The sequence below is a fragment of the Manis javanica genome, chromosome 11 (assembly GCF_040802235.1).
Source record: "Manis javanica isolate MJ-LG chromosome 11, MJ_LKY, whole genome shotgun sequence".
Taxonomy (NCBI): Eukaryota; Metazoa; Chordata; class Mammalia; order Pholidota; family Manidae; genus Manis; species Manis javanica.
In genome coordinates this window covers 67168229-67185554 of record NC_133166.1, presented here as the reverse complement: position 1 = coordinate 67185554, position 17326 = coordinate 67168229, and the positions used below count along the sequence as shown (strand labels likewise).

At 40.6% G+C, this 17326-nt stretch overlaps 1 protein-coding gene across 12 annotated transcripts in view; it reads left to right on the top strand.

Annotated features, from left to right (window-relative positions):
- The window catches only part of CELF1 (CUGBP Elav-like family member 1), a 135538-nt gene that overhangs the window by 75737 nt on the left and 42475 nt on the right, over window positions 1-17326 (top strand). For all 12 annotated transcript variants that reach the window (XM_073216551.1, XM_073216550.1, XM_073216553.1 and 9 more), the window contains 3 exons: window positions 2384-2571; window positions 3994-4076; window positions 4426-4474. In XM_073216551.1, the coding sequence (XP_073072652.1) occupies window positions 2384-2571; window positions 3994-4076; window positions 4426-4474 (320 nt within the window). The remainder of the gene's footprint in view (window positions 1-2383; window positions 2572-3993; window positions 4077-4425; window positions 4475-17326) is intronic.

Below are 17326 nucleotides of genomic sequence, written 5' to 3'. Positions count from 1 at the left end.
AAACGGGGGATATTCTTTGTCCTCAGGCGCCGGTCCCAGCCACCCGCTCACCAGTCCCGCCACCGTGCCTCCCTAGCACTGGGGTCCCCGTCCCTTCAAGGCTTCCAAAAAGCGCTCGCCAAAAAGAGAAAAAAAAAAAAAGGGGAAAAACGCGCGACCTCCTCCGTCCTCAGGCACCGGTCTCAGGCACCCGCCCCCAGGTCTCGCAGGGAGAAACGCAGGATATTCTTTGTCCTCCGGCGCCGTTCCCAGGCACCTCCTCACCGGTCCCGCCACCCTGCCTCCCCAGCAACGGGGGCCCGTCCCTCTAAGGCTTCCAAAAAGCGCTCGCCAAAAAAAACAAAAAAACCGCTCCGGTTTCTCTCCACCCGCCGGGAGCCGGGGGGAGGGGCGCTCGGGTCCCGCCGGGCTGGGGCTTGTATCTTACCCCCTTCACAAGGCGCTGGGTTCTTGCAGGTGTGGATGTAGTCTGGATGTTGTCCTGTGTCCTGTGGTCTCTATTTTAGGAAGATTTTTCTTTGTTATATTTTCATAGCTCTATGTGTTTTTGGGAGGAGATTTCCACTGCTCTACTCACGCCGCCATCTTGGCTCCGCCCCTCAGTTTAGCAGCATTTTAATAAGATGATGTTAAAACTGGTAATTAAAGTTGTTGGGGCAGATTGCAGGGAGTTTCACGAGTCATAGGGTCCCCCCCTTTTTAAATCATTATAGCATGATTTCTGTTACATTGGGATTAAAGTTCTAGAGGCAACTATATTTTTGCAATGACTTGTCACACTTGGTTTTAAATTAATAAACCAGTAAAACAGTGTATTCCAAACCACTTAAAAGGAAAAACAAGGCAGATTAATCCTGTGGCAGTCAAACACATAGGAGATAGTAGTAGTTCTTTAATTTGTGAGTCTTCTTTGTGCAGAGCATTCATTTTTATCAGGGTTAGTTGCTTAATTGGAGGAATTGAGTACAAGAAATTTGTCTCATCCCACATCCGAGTACTTACTTTGAACCAGTTGCTATACCAGGTGTGGCTATATGAATGAATAGTTCATAAAATTTTCTGCCTTCAGGGACTTCTCAATATGAGTCCTGATGAAACTGACTAGTTAACCTTGAAGAGTATAAGGAACCTTCTCAGACACAGCAATAAAAGTTTGTATGCCATTTGTTTTACAGCTTTTTTGATATTTAATTAAGTGCTAGATTCAACAAAGGTAATGTGAGAATGGTACCTGTGGGGTGTTCAGTTATAAGAGACTTAAGAATTAAAAGAGGTTGATCTACTTTCATAGATTCAGCATTCTTAAGGTTCTTAAAAAACTATTCAGAAAATAGCAGTGGTGGAAAAAACTTGTTTTTCCTTTAAAGAAAACTGGTATTTTATTTAAGATTGACTATTAGAACATGGCAAATTTAAATACGATGATGTAATTTCTGAATTAAGCAAACACTAACAAAAACTCTAATCCTAGCTATTTGGAATTTAAGTTGTTACTGGTTCAGATAAATGCTGAAAGTAAGGTCTTGAAGCAGTGGAAGGAAAACAACTGATTGATTCTGAGTGGAAACATTTATAGTGCAGGAATGCCTCTAGGTTCTTGGCCGTGGCAAGGGTAGGGATGAAAGTATTAAAGTAGGAACGTTAAAAGTTTGCTGTAATAGGATTGGAGGAATATGTGGATGTTATGGTTGCAGTTTTTGCTTAAGGGAATTAACTGGTAGAGTCTTGAAGAATAGCAGTAAATTAGATAACTTAGAAACAGACCTAGAGTGATAGCATCATTATTTATGTTTGCATAACAATAATTTGTGAAAGTTTTAAGAGGCAAAGCTTTGTTTTGGTGTGAGGTACTAACTCAGCAGCACCAGGACCACCCATGAGACAGCAACATTCCGAGGCTGATAATTCTAGTCAATTCTTAGTTTAGGCTTGGGAAATTCAAGTGCTTCTTTTCTAACATTTACTGAAAGAGAACTTTTCCCCTATTACTGTATACATTGAGAGTCCTGAATCTTATCTATAATACAGTCTTTAGTGATTTTAGTGTTTGGTTAACTATGCTTAAAATTACTAAAATGTGCTTTTAGGAACTTTACCTCTTGAATTATTTTGAGAATTCTCATGCTAGACAAGGACTGAGTGATACCCAGTTCCTTAGTTTTAAAACCCAGGATGTTCTAGTCACAATGGAGACTTTAGTTTGGAATCTAAGAAGGGGTGGCCACAGTGAGGGAGAACCAGGAAAATGGTAAATTGAATGGAAGTAGTGAAAAGTAGAAATATTTTCCCTCTACTTTTTCAGGAAGTAGTTGAGATCTTTAAAGAAAAGAAGACCCCTCTGGAAAGCAACATGAATACATAATAGAACTTTTATTTCATGCAGCTCAAAGAAAATGAATGGCACCCTGGACCACCCAGACCAACCAGATCTTGATGCCATCAAGATGTTTGTGGGCCAGGTTCCGAGGACCTGGTCTGAGAAGGACTTGAGGGAACTCTTTGAACAGTATGGTGCTGTCTATGAAATCAATGTCCTAAGGGATAGGAGCCAAAACCCTCCTCAGAGCAAAGGTAAGGTCTTTGGGTTTTAAATGTCATTTCTGTCATGTGCATGTTGCATCTCATTGCCAGAATGCTCCTATGGTAATATTGGGGCAAAAAAATACGTCCTTTTGTCTATTCCTCTATATCTTTCAGCCCAAACACATTTAATAGCTTAAAAATAAAAAGTTAAGTGACATCATGAGGATAATTTATAAATTGGATCTTGAACAGTCCTTGTGAGAGCTCTAAATTCAAGAGACAGACTTAATATGAGTATGTCACTTGGATTGGGGGATAGAATGACAAAAATAAAGTTGAAGTAAACTAGCCACATAAGGTTTTCTTGTCCATGTACCCATGGATTTCTGTTAGTGTTACAGAGGCCTTGCAGGGTGGCTTAGCCACTAGGAGGGTATATTTGTAGGTAACCTGTTAGTTGTAGCTTACAAAATGGACAAGAAAACAAAGGGTGAGCAGCTTCTAGAAATACCAGTAGAGTGGAAATTTTATAGGACTGATGGTAGATAAGGCATTAGCTTTGCCCCTGTACACATGTAGACATATTTATATTTTTCCAGATGACCAATTTCACAGTAATTTTCAGTGAAAGCTGTTCTATAGTGCAAATATGAGCAAGCATGATTGTGTTATGTTTGAAACCAGCTTACTAGAGGATCTAGAGGCAGAGGAATTATTTTCTCTTTGAAAAAAATATAAATATTGTAGTTTATGTAACTGGCAATATAACTGCAATGATTTAAAATCTTAATTGCGGTGATTTTGAGAGAAATCTCTAACATATATCATGGGACTGTGGGCCCAGATTTACAAGACCCATATCCACCAATCAAGATACAAAGCACAAATCTATAGATCTCTTTCACTGCCGTGTGCTGTTAGAAGCTTAATTATGTTTGATGAGAATCAAGAGCAAAAAAAAATACTAAGTGGTTCTTGCTCTTAAGTCATTTTATAATAAAAAAATGAGAATTATGTTTGGGGCATATGGTAGAAACTGATTACAGTGTAAGAAGTGGTTTATTCTTAGGAAAAAAGAGTTCCTGGTGGACTACAACAAGCTACAAGAGTGCAAGGCTCCCTGTCTATCCTGTTTGTAGCTGAGTCTTCTTGCCCAGCACACTACCTGGTCTTCAGAGCAGTTGGATTGAATATCATGGTACTGTGACCTTTGTAAGGGAAATACCTTTCTCAGAGAAGTCACAGGATCAGCTAAAGAAGAATTTTAATAGAACAAGGAGACTGTAACAACAAAAATGTACAGAAGATAATGCAGTTTTTTCCTGGTAGTTTCCCTCATTCTCTGTTTCTTTCTCAACTCATGTTAATAAACCTAGCCCTCTTTTGAGTTCCAATATGTCTGCTGATAAGGGAATGCTCTAGAAATTGTCTTCTTACTGTTTTGATTTCATGAAGTCATCTTCATTGCAGGGTGCTGTTTTGTTACATTTTACACCCGCAAAGCTGCATTAGAAGCGCAGAATGCTCTTCACAACATGAAGGTCCTCCCAGGGGTAAGAAAGCTCTTATTAGTAAGACACTGTGGTGGTTTTGACCCGTGGAACATATTTTATTTCGGGCATAAACTATTGTGGGTGAAGGATGATTGCCGCAAGAATTGATGTAGAGGAGGACATAAAGGAAACATTTATTTTCAAGAAGATAATGTTGAAAGTAGTTCTCGTTCATTCAAAAGAATTTGACTTACACACATTCTATTTTGATATTTTATGGGGGGAAGATCATGAGGCAGGTATGTGAGTTCAGAGACAACTGTTAAGGCTCTAGTTTTGGTATTTCCTTTGAGCCCTCATATTTCTGACCAGTGTATAAATGGTAATATTCATGTATTAACTTTTATAGATGCATCATCCTATACAGATGAAACCTGCCGACAGTGAGAAGAGCAATGGTAAGCAAGTGTACAATCCCTCCTCTTACAAGGTTTCTATTTTGTTTGCTGTCCTTACAACATGTGGATTGTATTGTGCTCTAAGTAATCTTGTTTGTAATTGAGGTATAATAGACATAATGTTAGTTTCAGGTGTACAACATAATGATTTAGTATTTGCATGTATTGTGAAATGATCACCACAGTAAGTCTAGTTAACATCCACCACCATACAAAGTTAGAAAAAAACTTTGTATCTTACAATGAGAACTTTTAAGATTTATTCTATTCTCAGCTTTCAAGTATGCAATATGATATGATTAAGTATAGTCATCACTGTGCCTTACATCCCCTGGAAGTTTCTACCTTTCGGTCTTTCTCACCCAGTCCCTTGTCCCCACCTCTGGCAACCACCAGTTTTTTCTCTGTATCAGTGTGCTCAGGTTATTTTTTTAGATTCTACATACAAGTGAAATGATATGGTATTTATCTTTCTCTGACTTCACTTTAGTATAATGTCTTCAAGGACCATCCATGTTGCCACAAATGGCAAAATTTCATTCTTATGGCTAAACATACTCATTTCGGTGTGTGTGTATATGTATATATGCACACCACGTGTTCTTTATCCATTCATCCATCAGGGGACAGTTAGGTTATTTCCATATGTTGGCTATTGTAAATAATGCTGCAGTGAACACAGTTAATGTTCAAGTTAGTGTTTTCATATTCTTCAGATAATTACCCAGAAGTGGAATTGCTGGATGATATCATAGTTCTATTTTTAATTTCTTGAGGAAACTCCAAATTGTTTTCCACAGTAGCTGTATCATTTCACATTCCCATAACACTACTCAAAAGATTCCCTTTCTCCACAATCTTACCAATACTTACTGCTTGTTTTTCTGGTGATAGCCATTCAAACAAGCACGAGGTGATTATCTCATTGTGGTTTTAATTTGCATTTCCCTGGTGACTAGTGATGTTGAGCATCCTTTCATGGCCATCTGTATGTCGTCCTCAGAAAAATGCTCAGATCCTCAGCCCATTTTTTCATGACATAGTTTGGATTTTCTAGCTTTTGAGATGTATAAGTTCTTTATGCAGACATATGATTTGAAAGTATTTTTTACTGTTTAGCAGGTTGCCTTTTCATTTTGTTGATGGTTTCCTTTGCTGTGAAGAAGCTTTTTTGTTAGATATAGTCCCACTTTCTCTTGTTGCCTTTGCTTTTGTTTTTGGTATAATTAATATACAATGACATGAGAAACATTATGTTTACTAGACACCCCCCATCACCAACTCCCCCTGACAAACCCCATTACAGTCACTGTCCATCAGCATAGTAAGATGTCTAGAATCACTACTTGTCTTCTCTGTAGTGCACAGCCCTCCCCGCGCCCCTCTGCCCCACATTAAACATGCTATTTGTAATGACCTTTTCTTTCTGCCCCCCCATCTCTCTCTTCTCACACATCCTCCCCTGTCCCTTTCCCTTTGGTAACTGTTAGGCCATTCTTGGATTCTGTGTTTCTGCTGTTGTTTTGTTCCTTCAGTTTTTGATTTTTCTTTTACTCCACATATGAGTGAAATCATTTGGTACTTGTCTTTCTCCACCTGGCTTATTTCACTGAGCATAATACCCTCTACCTTCATCCATGTCGTTGCAAATGGTAGGATTTCTTTTATTCTTATGGCTGAATAATATTTCATTGTGTATATGTACCACCTCTTCTTTATCCATTCATCTACTGATGGACACTTAGGTTGCTTCCATTTCTTGGCTATTGTAAATAGTGCTGCGATAAACATAGGGGTGCATCTGTCTTTTTCAAACTGGGCTGCTGTATTCTTAGGGTAAATTCCTGGGAGTGGAATTCCTGGGTCAAATGGTATTTCTATTTTTTTTTTTTTTTTTTGAGAGGGCATCTCTCATATTTATTGATCAAATGGTTGTTAACAACAATAAAATTCAGTATAGGGGGGTCAATGCTCAATGTACAATCATTAATCCATCTCAAGCCTAATTCTCGTCAGTCTCCAATCTTCTAAAGCATAACGAACAAGTTCTTACATGGTGAACGAATTCTTACAGAGTGAATAAATTCTTACATGGTGAACAGTACAAGGGCATTCATCACAGAAACTTTCGGTTTTGATCATGCAATATGACCTATAAACCATCAGGTCAAATATGAATATTCATTTGATTTTTGTACTTGATTTATATGTTGATCCCACATTTCTCCTATTATTATTATTATTTTTATTTTTAATAAAATGCTGAAGTGGTAGGTAGATGCAAGATAAAGGTAGAAAACATAGTTTAGTGCTGTAAGAAGGCAAATATAGATGATCAGATGATCAGGTGTGTGCCTATGGACTAAGTATTAATCCAGGCTTGACAAGGGCAGCAAGACATCCACGGATGCAGAAGATTTCTCTCAAAGCAGGGGGGGTGAGGTTCTGAGCCTCACCTCTGTTGATCCCCAAATTCTCACCTGATGGCCCCCCTGCGACTGTGCCTGTCTTAGGTTGTTCCTCCCTTGAGGAATCTTACCCGTCTCTGGCTAACCAGTCATCTTCCGGGGCCATACAGGGAAATGTAAAGTTGGTAAGTGAGAGAGAAGCCATATTGTTTGCAAAGGTTAGCTTTTTACTTCTTTGCAGCTTTATGCCCTGTGGCTTCTATGCCCAGCACTTGTCTCGAGGTATCTTTACCACCTGGAGGAATTATGATACTCGGTAAATTCGATATGAGGCACGAATTCTATTTAAGGTTTGTAATTAGGAAGGAAGAAGAAAAGCTATAGATGTAGCATATGAAGGAAACTTGGGAGGATTGATTATTTCTTTGACATATCTTCTTGTATAGTACCTTAAGTATGTACAGGTTTTAAACTACTAACTAATTTGCACACACATATTAACATAATAGGAATACGGTGACATAAACAAAGCAAATCTATAATTACCAGCCATCTCCAGTGAAGCCAAGAAAACCATTTAGGCACCCTAGGCATTTGTGAAAATTTATCTATGATATGATGGATATTTTCGAACTGTACTTGAACCATCAGACAAATTAAAGCAGCCCATTTCTGGGATCTGTTCACATCCCATATGTTCTTTTAACCATAGATAGTCTATAGTCATGAGATTTTGGGGTGCTACAACTTGCACCCCTCCCAACTCCTGGTTGAGTTCCAACAGTACAGATCCAGTCAAATTCGTTGTCTCACTGTATGCACATGCCAGCCTAGACATCTCCCTCCTCCTTCTTATGGCAAGTCCAGGAGACGGTGGGCTGGATGCAGCCACAACCGCAGCATCGTCCGGATCCCTGTGGAGGCTTTTTGATGATCATCCCCCGGCACGAGTCCTCCAGAGAGTGCTGATGCCGGAAGCTCCTCCTCATATCGTATCTTAGTTCATTTTCTGGGTATCCAAGCTAGGCCTTGATCTTCTGCGTAGAAACAAACAGACCCTTTGCCCACACTTTGACATGCCCTCTATACCACTGTGCAGAACTCATTGGAGGTCAGCACACAGTAACTGCTTTTTTTTTTTTTTTTTTTTTAATTAAGAGAAAGGAATATTATCAGAAAAGAGTACCTCCATAGCTGATCATCTGACACCCTTTAAGTGATCAACATTAAGGATATTTAAAGCATGCGTTGATCTTTGATTTACCAATAGTTTTATCCTGTTAAGGAGTAATCCCCCTTTTCTTTCTTTCTTTCTTTCTTTTTTCTTAAATTTTTAATCTACACTTACCTGAAGAATACTATGTTTACTATGCTCTCCCCTATATCAGGTCCCCCCTAACAACCACATTACGGTTACTGTCCATTAGCTTAGCAAAATGTGGTAGAGTCACTACTTGTCCTCTCTGTGTTGTGCAGCCCACCCTCCCCTTTCTCCCTCCCCCCCATGCATGCTAATCTTAATACCCCCCTTCTTCTTCCCCCCCCTTATCCCTCCCTGCCCACCCATCCTCCCCAGTTCCTTTCCCTTTGGTACCTGTTAGTCCATTTTTGGGTTCTGTAATTCTGCTGCTGTTTTGTTCCTTCAGTTTTTCCTTTGTTCCTATACTCCTCAGATGAGTGAAATCATTTGGTATTTCTCTTTCTCCGCTTGGCTTATTTCACTGAGCATAATACTCTCCAGCTCCATCCATGTTGCTGCAAATGGTTGGATTTTTCCACTTCTTATGGCTGAGTAGTATTCCATTGTGTATATGTACCACATCTTCTTTATCCATTCATCTACAGATGGACATTTAGGTTGCTTCCAATTCTTGGCTATTGTAAATAGTGCTGCGATAAACATAGGAGTGCATCTGTCTTTCTCAAACTTGATTGCTGCGTTCTTAGGGTAAATTCCTAGGAGTGGAATTCCTGGGTCAAATGGTAGGTCTGTTTTGAGCATTTTGATGCACCTCCATACTGCTTTCCACAATGGTTGAACTAATTTACATTCCCACCAGCAGTGTAGGAGGGTTCCCCTTTCTCCACAGCCTCGCCAACATTTGTTGTTGTTTGTCTTTTGGATGGCAGCTATCCTTACTGGTGTGAGGTGATACCTCATTGTAGTTTTAATTTGCATTTCTCTGATAATTAGCGATGTGGAGCATCTTTTCATGTGTCTCTTGGCCATCTGTATTTCTTTTTTTGGAGAACTGTCTGTTCAGTTCCTCTGCCCATTTTTTAATTGGGTTATTTGTTTTTTGTTTGTTGAGGCGTGTGAGCTCTTTATATATTCTGGACGTCAAGCCTTTATCAGATCTGTCATTTTCAAATATATTCTCCCATACTGTAGGGTTCCTTTTTGTTCTATTGATGGTGTCTTTCGCTGTACAGAAGCTTTTCAGCTTAATGTAGTCCCACTTGCTCATTTTTGCTGTTGTTTTCCTTGCCCGGGGAGATATGTTCAAGAAGAGATCACTCATGTTTATATCTAAGAGGTTTTTGCCTATGTTTTTTTCCAAGAGTTTAATGGTTTCGTGACTTACATTCAGGTCTTTGATCCATTTTGAGTTTACCTTTGTATATGGGGTTAGACAATGGTCCAGTTTCATTCTCCTACATGTAGCTGTCCAGTTTTGCCAGCACCATCTGTTGAAGAGACTGTCATTTTGCCATTGTATGTCCATGGCTCCTTTATCAAATATTAATTGACCATATATGTTTGGGTTAATTTCTGGGGTCTCTAATCTGTTCCACTGGTCTGTGGCTCTGTTCTTGTGCCAGTACCAAATTGTCTTGATTACTATGGCTTTGTAGTAGAGCTTGAAGTTGGGGAGTGAGATCCCCCCTACTTTATTCTTCTTTTTTAGGATTGCTTTGGCTATTCGGGGTCTTTGGTGTTTCCATATGAATTTTTGAATTATTTGTTCCAATTCATTGAAGAATGTTGCTGGTAATTTGAGAGGGATTGCATCAAATTTGTATATTGTTTTTGGCAGGATGGCCATTTTGACGATATTAATTCTTCCTAGCCATGAGCATGGGATGAGTTTCCATTTATTAGTGTCCCCTTTAATTTCTCTTAAGAGTGACTTGTAGTTTTCAGAGTATAAGTCTTTCACTTCCTTGGTTAGGTTTATTCCTAGGTATTTTATTCTTTTTGATGCAATGGTGAATGGAATTGTTTTCCTGATTTCTCTTTCTATTGATTCGTTGTTAGTGTATAGGAAAGCTACAGATTTCTGTGTGTTGATTTTGTATCCTGCAACTTTGCTGTATTCCGATATCAGTTCTAGTAGTTTTGGAGTGGAGTCTTTAGGGTTTTTTATGTACAGTATCATATCATCTGCAAATAGTGACAGTTTAACTTCTTCTTTACCAATCTGGATTCCTTGTATTTCTTTGTTTTGTCTGATTGCCGTGGCTAGGACCTCCAGTACTATGTTAAATAATAGTGGGGAGAGTGGGCATCCCTGTCTGGTTCCCGATCTCAGTGGAAATGCTTTCAGCTTCTCGCTGTTCAGTATAATGCTGGCTGTGGGTTTATCATATATGGCCTTTATTATGTTGAGGTACTTGCCCTCTATTCCCATTTTGCTGAGAGTTTTTATCATGAATGGATGTTGAATTTTGTCAAATGCTTTTTCAGCATCTATGGAGATGATCATGTGGTTTTTGTCTTTCTTTTTGTTGATGTGGTGGATGATGTTGATGGATTTTCGAATGTTGTACCATCCTTGCATCCCTGGGATGAACCCCACTTGGTCATGGTGTATGATCCTTTTGATATACTGTTGAATTCTGTTTGCTAATATTTTATTGAGTATTTTTGCATCTACATTCATCAGGGATATTGGTCTGTAATTTTCTTTTTTGGTGGGGTCTTTTCCTGGTTTTGGTATTAGGGTGATGTTGGCTTCATAGAATGAGTTTGGGAGTATTCCCTCTTCTTCTATTTTGTGGAACACTTTAAGGAGAATGGGTATTATGTCTTCTCTGTGTGTCTGATAAAATTCCGAGGTAAATCCGTCCGGCCCCGGGGTTTTGTTCTTGGGTAGTTTTTTGATTACTGTTTCAATTTCTTTGCTTGTAATTGGTTTGTTTAACTTTTGTGTTTCTTCCTTGGTCAGTCTTGGGAGGTTGTATTTTTCTAGGAAGTTGTCCATTTCTTCTAGGTTTTCCAGCTTGTTGGCATATAGGTTTTCATAGTAGTCTTTAATAATTCTTTGTATTTCTGTGGAGTCTGTCGTGATTTTTCCATTCTCATTTCTGATTATGTTGATTTGTGTTGACTCTCTTTTTCTCTTAATAAGTTGGGCTAGAGGCTTATCTATTTTGTTTATTTTCTCAAAGAACCAGCTCTTGGTTTCGTTGATTTTTGCTATTGTTTTATTCTTCTCAATTTTGTTTATTTCTTCTCTGATCTTTATTATGTCCCTCCTTCTGCTGACTTTAGGCCTCATTTGTTCTTCTTTTTCCAGTTTTAATAGTTGTGATGTTAGACTATTCATTTGGGATTGTTCTTCCTTCTTCAAGTGTGCCTGGATTGCTATATACTTTCCTCTTAAGACTGCTTTCGCTGCATCCCACAGAAGTTGGGGCTTAGTGTTGTTGTTGTCATTTGTTTCTATATATTCCTTGATCTCTATTTTGATTTGTTCATTGATCCATCGATTATTTAGTAGCATGTTGTTAAGCCTCCATGTGTTTGTGAGCCTTTTTGTTTTCTTTGTAGAATTTATTTCTACTTTCATACCTTTGTGGTCTGAAAAATTGGTTGGTAGAATTTCAATATTGTGGAATTTACTGAGGCTCTTTTTGTGAGCTAGTATGTGGTCTATTCTGGAGAATGTTCCATGTGCACTTGAGAAGAATGTATATCCTGTTGCTTTTGGATGTAAAGTTCTATAGATGTCTATTAGGTCCATCTGTTCTAGTGTGTTGTTCAGTGCCTGTGTGTCTTTACTTATTTTCTGCCCAGTGGATCTATCCTTTGGGGTGAGTGGTGTGTTGAAGTCTCCTACAATGAATGCATTGCAGTCTATTTCCCTCTTTAGTTCTGTTAGTATTTGCTTCACATATGCTGGTGCTCCTGTATTGGGTGCATATATATTTAGAATGGTTATATCCTCTTGTTGGACTAAGCCCTTTATCATTATGTAGTGGCCTTCTTTATCTCTTGTTACTTTCTTTGTTTTGAAGTCTATTTTGTCTGATATTAGTACTGCAACCCCTGCTTTCTTCTCACTGTTGTTTGCCTGAAATATGTTTTTCCATCCCTTGACTTTTAGTCTATGCTTATCTTTGGGTTTAAGGTGAGTTTCTTGTAAGCAGCATATAGATGGGTCTTGCTTTTTTATCCATTCTATTACTCTATGTCTTTTGATTGGTGCATTAAGTCCATTTACATTTAGGGTGACAATTGAAAGATATGTACTTATTGCCATTGCAGGCTTTAGATTAGTGGTTACCAAAGGTTCAAGGTTAGCTTCTTTAGTATCTTACTGCCTAACTTAGCTCGCTTATTGAGCTGTTATATACACTGTCTGGAGAGTCTTTTCTTCTCTCCCTTCTTATTCCTCCTCCTCCATTCTTCATATGTTGTGTGTTTTGTTCTGTGCTCTTTTTGGTGGTGCTCCCATCTAGAGCAGTCCCTGTAGGATGCCCTGTAGAGGTGGTTTGTGGGAAGCAAATTCCCTCAGCTTTTGCTTGTCTGGGAATTGTTTGATCCCACCATCATATTTAAATGATAGTCGTGCTGGATACAGTATCCTTGGTTCAAGGCCCTTCTGTTTCATTGCATTAAGTATATCATGCCATTCTCTTCTGGCCTGTAGGGTTTCTGTTGAGAAGTCTGATGTTAGCCTGATTGGTTTTCCTTTATAGGTGACCTTTTTCTCTCTAGCTGCCTTTAAAACTCTTTCCTTGTCCTTGATCCTTGCCATTTTAATTATTATGTGTCTTGGTGTTGTCCTCCTTGGATCCTTTCTGTTGGGGGTTCTGTATAATTCCATGGTCTGTTCGATTATTTCCTCCCCCAGTTTGGGGAAGTTTTCAGCAATTATTTCTTCAAAGACACTTTCTATCCCTTTTCCTCTTTCTTCCTCTTCTGGTATCCCTATAATACGAATGTTTTTCCTTTTGTATTGGTCACATATTTCTCTTAGTGTTGTTTCATTCCTGGAGATCCTTTTATCTCTCTCTATGTCAGCTTCTATACGTTCCTGTTCTCTGGCTTCTATTCCTTCAATGGCCTCTTGCATCTTATCCATTCTGCTTATAAATCCTTCCAGGGATTGTTTCACTTCTGTGATCTCTTTCCTGACATCTGTGATCTCCTTCCGGACTTCATCCCACTGCTCTTGCATTTTTCTCTGCATCTCATCCCATTGCTCTTGCATTTTTTTCTGCATCTCTGTCAGCATGTTCATGATTTTTATTTTGAATTCTTTTTCAGGAAGACTAGTTAGGTCTGTCTCCTTCTCAGGTGTTGTCTCTGTGATCTCTGTCTGCCTGTAGTTTTGCCTTTTCATGGTGATAGAGATAGTTTGCAGAGCTGGTACAAGTGACCGCTGGAAGAGCTTCCCTTCTTGTTGTTTTGTAGCCTTTTCCTGGGAGAATAGCGACCTCTAGTGGCTTGTGCTGGGCAGCTGTGCGCAGACAGGGCTTCTGCTTCCTGCCCAGTTGCTTTGGGGTTTATCTCTGCTGTTGCTGTGGGCTTGGCCTGGCTGGGGCTGTTCCTCCAAAATGGTGGAGCCCCGTTGGAGGGGGAGCAGCCCGGAGACTATTTATCTCCGTAAGGGGCCTCTGTGCTCCCTGCTGCCCAGGGGGTTAGAGTGCCCAGAGATCCCCAGATTCCCTGCTTCTGGTCTAAGTGACCTGTCCTGCCCCTTTAAGATTTCCAAAAAGCACTCTCCAAACCAAAACAACAGCAGCAACAATGAGAGAGGGAACAGAAACAAAGAGAAAAAAAAAAGGAAAAAACAAGCGATTTTTTTTTTTTTTTTTTTTTTTTGTCCTCAGGTGCCGGTCCCAGGCACCCGCTCACTGGTCCTGCTGCCCTGTCTCCCTAGCACCAGGGTCCCTGTCCTTTCAAGGCTTCCAAAAAGCACCCACCCACCGGTCCCGCAGGGAAGGAACGCTCAATATTCTTTGTCCTCAGGCACTGGTCCCACGCACCCGCTCACCAGTCCCGCCGCCCTGCCTCCCTAGCACCGGGGTCCCTGTCCCTTCAAGGCTTCCAAAAAGCACTCGGCAAAAAGAGAGAAAAAAAAGGGGAAAAACGCGCGATTTCTTCCGTCCTCAGGTGCTGGTCTCAGGCACCCACCCACCGGTCCCACAGGGAAAAATGCGGGATATTCTTTGTCCTCAGGTGCCGGTCCCAGGCACCCGCTCACCAGTCCCGCCGCCCTGCCTCCCTAGCACCGGGGTCCCTGTCCCTTTTAGGCTTCCAAAAAGCACTCGCAGAAAAGAGAAAAAAAAAAAGGGGAAAAACGCGCGATTTCCTCTGTCCTCAAGTGCCGGTCTCAGGCACCCGCCCACCGGTCCCGCAGGGAAAAACGGGGGATATTCTTTGTCCTCAGGCGCCGGTCCCAGCCACCCGCTCACCAGTCCCGCCACCGTGCCTCCCTAGCACTGGGGTCCCCGTCCCTTCAAGGCTTCCAAAAAGCGCTCGCCAAAAAGAGAAGAAAAAAAAAGGGGGAAAAACGCGCGACCTCCTCCGTCCTCAGGCACCGGTCTCAGGCACCCGCCCCCAGGTCTCGCAGGGAGAAACGCGGGATATTCTTTGTCCTCCGGCGCCGTTCCCAGGCACCTCCTCACCGGTCCCGCCACCCTGCCTCCCCAGCAACGGGGGCCCGTCCCTCTAAGGCTTCCAAAAAAAAAAAAAAACGCTCCGGTTTCTCTCCACCCGCCGGGAGCCGGGGGGAGGGGCGCTCGGGTCCCGCCGGGCTGGGGCTTGTATCTTACCCCCTTCACAAGGCGCTGGGTTCTTGCAGGTGTGGATGTGGTCTGGATGTTGTCCTGTGTCCTGTGGTCTCTATTTTAGGAAGATTTTTCTTTGTTATATTTTCATAGCTCTATGTGTTTTTGGGAGGAGATTTCCACTGCTCTACTCACGCCGCCATCTTGGCTCCGCCCCCCGGTATTTCTATTTTGAGCTTTTTGAGGAACCTCCATATTGCTTTCCACAGTGGTTGAACTAGTTTCCATTCCCACCAGAAGTGTAGGAGGGTTCCCCTTTCTCTACACCCTCGCCAACATTTCTTGTTGTTTGTGTTTTGAATGGTGCAGATCCTTACTAGTGCGAGGTGATACCTCACTGTGGTTTTAATTTGCATTTCTCTGATGACTAGCGATGTGGAGCATCTTTTCATGTGTCTATTGGCCATCTGAATTTCTTCTTTGGAGAACTGTCTGTTCAGCTCCTCTGTTTTTCTTTTTTTCAATAAGAATTTTATTTTATTCTTATTTTGGTATCAATCTACAATTACATGAAGAACATTATGTTTACTAGGCTCCCCCCTTCACCAAGTCTCCCCCACAAACCCCATAACAGTAACTGTCCATCAGCATACTAAGATGCTGTAGAATCACTACTTGTCTTCTCTGTGCTGCACAGCCCTCCCCGTGCCCTACCCCCACATTGTACATGCTAATCAGAATGCCCCCTTTCTTTTTCCCTGCCTTTATCCCTCCCTTCCCACCCATCCTCCCCAGTCCCTTTCCCTTTGGTAACTGTTAGTCCATTCTTGGGTTCTGTGAGGTGATATCTCATTGTAGTTTTAATTTGCATTCTCTGAGGACTAGTGATGTGGAGCATCTTTTCATGTGTCTGTTGGCCATCTGAATTACTTCTTTGGAGAAGTGTCTGTTCAGCTCCTCTGCCCATTCTTTAATTGGATTTTATGGTTTTTGTTTGTTGAGGCATATGAGCCCTTTATATATGTTGGATGTCAACCCTTTATTGGATCTGTCATTTATGAATATACTCTCCCATACTGTAGGATGCCTTTTTGTTCTATTGGTGGTATCCTTTGCTGTACAGAAGCTTCACATCTTGATATAGTCCCACTTGTTCATTTTCGCTTTTGTTTCCCTTGTCCGGGGAGATATGTTCATGAAGAAGTCACTCATGTTTATGTCTAAGAGAGTTTTACCTATGTTTTTTTTCCTAAGAGTTTTATGGTTTCATAACTTACATTCAGGTCTTTGATCCATTTCAAATTTACTTTTGTGTATGGGGTTAGACAGTGATTCAGTTTCATTCTCTTACACGTAGATGTCCAGTTTTGCCAACACCAGCTGTTGAAGAGGCTGTCATTTCCCCATTGTATGTCCATGGCTCCTTTATCATATTAATTGACTGAATATGTTTGGGTTAATGTCTGGAGTCTCTGTTCTGTTTCACGGGTCTGTGGGTCTGTTCTTGTGCCAGTACAAAATTGTCTTGATTACTGTGGCTTTGTAGTAGAGCTTGAAGTTGGGAAGTGAGATACCCTCTGCTTTATTCTTCTTTCTCAGGATTGATTAGGCTATTCGGGGTCTTTTGTGCTTCCATATGAATTTTAAAACTATTTGTTCCAGTTCCTTGAAGAATGTTGTTGGTATTTTGATAGGCATTTCATTGAATCTGTAGACTGCTTTAGGCAGGATGGCCATTTTGACAATATTAATTCTTCGAAGCCCAAGACCATGGAATGAGTTTCCGTTTGTTAGTGTCCTCTTTAATTTCTCTTAAGAGTGTCCTGTAGTTTTCAGGCTATAGGTATTTCACTTCCTTGGTTAGGTGTATTCCTAGGTATTTTCTTCTTCTTGATGCAGTTGTGAATGGAATTGTTTTCCTGATTCCTGTTTCTGTTAATTCGTTGTTAGTGTATAGGAAAGTAACAGATGTTTGTGTATTAATTTTGTATCCTGCAACTTTCCTGAATTCAGATATTAGTTCAAGTAGTTTTGGAATGGAGTCTTCAGTGCTTTTTATATACAATATCATGTCATCTGTAAATAGTGACAGTTTGACTTTCTCTTCACCAATCTCGATGCCTTGTATTTCTTTGTTTTGTGTGATTGCCATGGCTAGGACCTCCAGTGCTATATTGAATAACATGAGCATCGTGGTCTTGTTCCCGATCTTAGAGGAAAAGCTCTCAACTTCTCGCTGTTAACTATGATGTTGGCTGTCGGTTTGTTGTATATGGCCTTTATTATGTTGAGGTACTTGCCCTGTATACCCATTTTGTTGACAGTTTTTATCATGAATAGATGTTGAATTTTGCCAAATTCTTTGTCAGCGTCTATGGAGATGATCATGTGGTTTCTGTCCTTCTTTTTGTTGATGTGGTGGATGATGTTGATGCATTTTTGAATTTTGTACCATCCTTGCATCCCTGAGATGAATCCCACT